Below are 6,342 nucleotides of genomic sequence, written 5' to 3'. Positions count from 1 at the left end.
CTTCGACAAATACATTAACACACCGTGAACCACTTTTCTTTCACGACTATAAAAATATTTCAGCAATTTAATTCACAAAATCAATTGCAAACATTTAAAATAAAGTTTGTTTACACTTTGACAACAATAGACTGACATGCAATGTGACATGTCAATGAAGTTTTCAGTTACTGTTGCCATTAAAAGAAATTAGTACCATTAGTTTTCCGCAACATGGCGAGGGTTTTTATGTTCCTGGTCAGGCTATAATTATCATTACATCTTAATAAAAGTTGGTACATGTTCAATGTATTAACTCATTACAGGTAAACACAGCATGCATTAAACGTGAGGACATCAATACAATGGACATAATATGTGGTAAATGAATGGCTACCTGTCAACTACATATTATCTTCGAATCGGTAGCCCAACATCTTGGGTGATCCACACAGTATCCACCCCAGAGGGCCGTCTTTAACTTAAGTAGTAAAAGTTGAATAACCTTATTTCTTTCATTTTGGATACCCTTTTATTTTAGACCAATTACGAATTGGACCAATAGCGAATTGGCCCGATAGCGAATTGGACCAATCGCGAATTGGACCAATCGCACCTAAACGGTCCTGGGTACGTGCCCAAAGTGCCCAGTGGGAGAGAGGGGTCTGTGGACAATATAATGGCTGGTTTTAGTGTCACGCGGACCGTCCAGTGCGGATTCGCTCCACACAGCCGATCTGTATAAACTTCTAGAGAGTTTTTTAGAGTAATGCGGTAAGGAGGAACCGCTCGCTCTCTAGCAGATCATACACATACACATTGGCTGTGCGGAGCGATCCGCACTGACAGTCCGCGTGACACTAAAACCAGCCTTACCCCGATATTTTTATTTCATAAAAAAGGTTACAGCCTAGTACCTGACATGACCAACCTATGAGCTTTTTGTTTTGATCGCATTTTTTTTGCGTCGACTGTCGAGTGTTAACTTTCTAACGCATTTAAGTAATTTTTTTTTAGGTTTTGTTAGGTACAAATTCAAATATTTTATTCAGTACATGGCCCTTTCCGGGGCACTTATACACGTCGCAAATATACATAGCTTGCCCTATCACCACTTCGGGACAACATATGGGCTGGTGCTGAGAAGAAGTGGCGGAAGAAACTCAGTACAAGTACTTTAAAGCCACCGTGGCTACGCCTATGACTGTGACAGATTGTGAAAGAAAAATGAGAAAGTGTGAAAGATGAGTGATTGTCCGTACCTTCCAGCGATGTGCAGATGGTGATGGGCCGCAGCCGGCGGCGCGCGTCCCGGCGGCCGGGCCAGCCGCACGGAGCCGCAGCCCGACAGCAGGACTAGAGCCNCAGAACTAAAGCTCGAGCACCAGCGGCGCCCTCCACGCCGGCGCCGTTCGCGCCGCCGTTCGCGAAGTGGCAGCCGTCGCCGTGGCCGCAGTATCTGATAGAAAGACAGTTAGTATCCGGCTCGAAGGACCATGTACAAGTCCGGATAAATAACAGTTGGCATCCGGCTCGAAGGATCATGTACAAGTCCGAAGCATAATAGACTAAGACTAAGTAACATGACAGTGACAATTCCAAAATTCGCTCCGTCTGATCTGTTTTTATGGCAGCATGTCCATTCTGAATGCACGAAGGACCTATCTATCTACTATCGACCGAGTAATCTGATGCCGACACCGTTTGGCATTTATTGCCTTATTTTAATAGCCCGGAGCCGCACGGAGCCGCAGCCCGACAGCAGGACTAAAGCCCGAGCACCAGCGGCGCCCTCCACGCCGGCGCCGTTCGCGAAGTGGCAGCCGTCGCCGTGGCCGCAGTATCTGATAAAGAAACAGTTGGTATCCGGCCCGAAGGACCATGAAAAGTCTGAAACCTAATAGACTAAGTAACATGACAGTGACAGCTCCGTCGGATCTCTTTTTACGGTAGCTTGTCCTTATTTAGTATATTAGACGACGACGGATTCAACGAATCGTTCTACGATTGACCGGGACCGAACTATCGACCGAGTTGTCCGATGTCGACACCTTTGGCTATTGTTGCTTTATAATTGTTGATTAAAACAGCACGAGAGCCCGCGCGCCCGCGGCGCCTTCCACGCCGGCGCGGTTCGCGAAGTAGCAGCCGTCGCCGTGGCCGCAGTATCTGATAGTAAACGACAGTTGACATCCGGCTCGAAGGACCATGGAAAGTCCGAAGTCTAACGCTTCGACCAAACCGTGCACTGGGCGTGCATAGATCGTCGCGAGCAATGACAAGATGCGTTGATGTGAACTCATCGCTACAAATTCATACACAATATCTGATTGTCATCGCTATCGCGCACGCAGGCTGCACGCGTTGATTTGGCCGAAGCTTTATAGACAAAGCAACATGAATGTCAGTTTCAATTCCAAATCGGTTTATTCGCTCCGTATGACCTCTTTTATGGTAGCACGTCCTTAATTTCACTAGACGTGGATTCACCGAATAGTTCTAAGATCGACGGGATCGAACTATCGAGCCTCTAAAAACACTCGTTTAGTGTTAATCATTACTCTTGACAGTATCCCTATCATCGCAATATTATCTCTTTGTCCAAAGACTTTAGAAATACCCACAAACTAACAATAACACCACTAAATGCTAAATGCATTGTTTCTTTTCATAGTCCAGTTTATGCCTTTACTTTCTTCGGTAGTCGTAATATTTGACGATCGCCGTGACCGCGATTCCTAGGCAACAATACCCCAAGTAATCATGTGAACGAAATAAACATAGATGCATTAAAAATTACATTTAATTTTATTATTATTACATTTTTGATTCTAGCAAGGACATTGTCATTTGTTGATTACAAAAAAAAAGTCGACAACATTGCAATTATTTGCTGTCTTAAGATCCAAAAAACATAAAATCCTTAGTTTAACTTTTTTATTCAATATGTTCGGAGAATGGTGTCCGACTCTATCCTTAACATGTCCTTCGATCGATTTAAGAGGAGCACTTAATCAGATTTATTTTCTGACAATCCAATTGATTCATAAAATATCAAGATATTAAGATAAAACCAAATATCTTCTAAACGACAGTAATTTAAATTTTTAGGCACTGACGATAACTCCATATAGCTAGCAAGTACAGATGGTAATTTCTACGCACTTTTCTTTCACCACCACGATACGATATCGTGAGATAACTTTCTTTGCTCCAGATTAACTTATTCTGTCTTTTAGCATAATTATGGGCGNCCTATCTATTTACTATCGACCGAGTAATCTGATGCCGACACCGTTTGGCATTTATTGCCTTATTTTAATAGCCCGGAGCCGCACGGAGCCGCAGCCCGACAGCAGAACTAGAGCCCGAGCACCAGCGGCGCCCTCCACGCCGGCACCGTTCGCGCCGCCGTTCGCGAAGTGGCAGCCGTCGCCGTGGCCGCAGTATCTAATGATTAATAACATTGATATCCTGCTCGAAGGACCATGTATAAGACAGTTGGCGTCCTGAAAGACCATGTATAAGCCCACGTTGGGATCCGGCTCGAAGGACCATGTATAACCCCACAAAAGACAGTTGGCATCCAGTTCGAAGGACCATGAAAAAGTCCGAAGCCTAATGGACAAAATAACATTACAGTGAAAATTCCAAAATTCGCTCCGTCCGATAGACTGTTTTTATGGCAACACGTCCTTAATTATATTAGACTCGACCTATCTATCTACTATCGACCGAGCGGTCTGATGCCGACACTGTTTGGCAATAGTTGCCTTATTCTAATAGCACGGAGCCGCAGCCCGACAGCACAACTAGAGCCCGAGCACCAGCGGCGCCCTCCACGCCGGCGCCGTTCGCGAAGTGGCAGCCGTCGCCGTGGCCGCAGTATCTGACGATTAATAATTTAATAATATTCATATCCGCAGCGTGGGACGTCCACCTACAAGGTGGACCGACGACATCATAAAGGTAGCAGGGAAGCGCTGGACGCAGGCCGCTTCCAATAGATCAACATGGAAAGCATTGGGGGAGGCCAATGTTCAGCAGTGGACGTCCTATGGCTGAAATGATGATGATGATGATATCCGGCTCGAAGGACCATGTATAATTCCACAAAAGACAGTTGGCATCCGGCTCGAAGGACCATGAAAAAATTCGAAACCTAATAGACAAAGTAACATGACTGACAATTCCAAAAATCGCTTCGTCTGTACTGTTTTTATGGCAGCATGTCCGTTCTAAATGCACGAAGGACCTATCTACTATCGACTGAGCGGTCTGGTGCCGACACTGTTCGACTATTGTTGTCTTATATTTCAATAGCCCTGAGCCGCACGGAGCCGCAGCCCGACAGCAGAACTAGAGCCCGAGCACCAGCGGCGCCCTCCACGCCGGCGCCGTTAGCGCCGCCGTTCGCGAAGTGGCAGCCGTCGCCGTGGCCGCAGTATCTGATAACAAACTACAGTTGGTATCTGGCTCGAAGGACCATATAAAATTTCAAAGCCCAATACACAAAGTAACATGTATGACAGTTTCAACTCCAAAATCGGTTTATTCGCTCCGTCTGATCTGTTTTTTATGACAGCACGTCCTTAATTAGACGTGGATTAACGAAATCCACCTATCTATGTATCTACTATCGACTGAGCGATCTGATGCCGACACCGTTTGGCCATTGTTGCTTTAGTCTAATAGCCCGGAGCGGCACCAGCGCACGGAGCCGCAGCCCGACAGCAGAACTAAAGCCCGAGCACCAGCGGCGCCTTCCACGCCGGCACCGTTCGCGCCGCCGTTCGCGAAGTGGCAGCCGTCGCCGTGGCCGCAGTATCTAATGATTAATAACATTGGTATCCGGCTCGAAGGACCATGTATAATCCCACAAAAGACAGTTGGTATCCGGCTCTATCTGATAAAGAAACAGTTGGTATCCGGCTCGAAGGACCATGTATAATCTGAAGATTGGCAGTTGGCATCCTGAAAGACCATGTATGACCCCACAACACAGTTGGAATCCGGCTCGAAGGACCATGTATAACCCCACAAAAGACAGTTGGCATCCGGCTCGAAGAACCATGTACAAATCCGAAGCATAATAGACAAAGTAACATGACAGTGACATTTCAAAAATTCGCTCCGTCTGATTTGTTTTTATGGCAACACGTCCTTAATTATATTAGACTCGACCTATCGATCTACTATCGACCGAGCGGTCCGATGCCCGGAGCCGCAGCCCGACAGCAGAACTAGAGCCCGAGCACCAGCGGCGCCCTCCACGCCGGCGCCGTTCGCGCCGCCGTTCGCGAAGTGGCAGCCGTCGCCGTGGCCGCAGTATCTGAAGATTAATAACATTGGTATCCGGCTCGAAGGACCACGTACAAATCCGAAGCGTCGCCGTGGCCGCAATATCTGAGGATAAGCCAGTTGGGATCCTAAAGGGCCATGTAGAAGCCCTCAAAAGATAGTTGGTATCCGGCTCGAAGGACCATGTATAACCCCACAAAAGACAGTTGGCATCCAGTTCGAAGGACCATGAAAAAGTCCGAAGCCTAATGGACAAAATAACATTACAGTGAAAATTCCAAAATTCGCTCCGTCCGATAGACTGTTTTTATGGCAACACGTCCTTAATTATATTAGACTCGACCTATCTATCTACTATCGACCGAGCGGTCCGATGCCGACATCGTTTGGCTATAGTTGCCTTATTCTAATAGCACGGAGCCGCAGCCCGACAGCACAACTAGAGCCCGAGCACCAGCGGCGCCCTCCACGCCGGCGCCGTTCGCGCCGCCGTTCGCGAAGTGGCAGCCGTCGCCGTGGCCGCAGTATCTGATAAAAAGGACCATGTATAAGCCCACAAAAGATAGTTGGAATCCGGCTCGAAGGACCATGAAAAAGTCCGAAGCCCAATGGACAAAATAACATAACAGGAATTCGCTGCCTGCTGCTGTCTTTGCTGATCCGGGCCTTTTCAAGGCGAGAGTGAATAGGCACTGACAGGGCAGATATGTACCATCCTAGACTGCATCTTACTTAGGGAATGCAAAACCGGTTAATCGGAAACCGAAAAATCGGAAAAACCGCCCTTTTTCGACAAATTCTAAAACCGGTTTTAAAAATCGAAACCCGGATTTCAATCGGTTTTTCTATCTGTATACATGTAACAAATTCCATAAATAAGCAATATCATTTTATTATAATACAGGGTCCTTCTAAACTAGCTACATTCCTTTTAATGGGGGCATCTATACGGTACACTGAACAAGTTCACCAAATTTGAGTATGTGTTTTATAATGATTTTACAAAGTTACATTTTCTAACAAAAATAAAAATTCATTTCGTCTTACATAATGGAACATGCT

The 6,342-nt window shown here is 46.4% G+C and overlaps 1 protein-coding gene across 1 annotated transcript; it reads right to left on the bottom strand.

Annotated features, from left to right (window-relative positions):
• Positions 1–3,753: 3,753 nt before the first annotated feature.
• Positions 3,754–5,328, bottom strand: LOC114356006 (glycine-rich cell wall structural protein 1.0-like). The gene is made up of 4 exons (XM_028309080.1): positions 5,183–5,328; positions 4,676–4,807; positions 4,311–4,427; positions 3,754–3,868 (listed from the first exon to the last, which is right to left on the bottom strand). The coding sequence occupies exons 1-4, from the start codon at positions 5,326–5,328 to the stop codon at positions 3,754–3,756; spliced, it is 510 nt and encodes a 169-aa protein (XP_028164881.1).
• Positions 5,329–6,342: the final 1,014 nt, after the last annotated feature.

This window comes from Ostrinia furnacalis, unplaced genomic scaffold (genome assembly GCF_004193835.3).
Source record: "Ostrinia furnacalis isolate ACB-3 unplaced genomic scaffold, ASM419383v2 OfSCF2603, whole genome shotgun sequence".
In the NCBI taxonomy this organism is placed as follows: Eukaryota; Metazoa; Arthropoda; class Insecta; order Lepidoptera; family Crambidae; genus Ostrinia; species Ostrinia furnacalis.
Note: the sequence above shows the minus strand (reverse complement) of the source record. Positions and strands in the feature narration are given on the sequence as shown.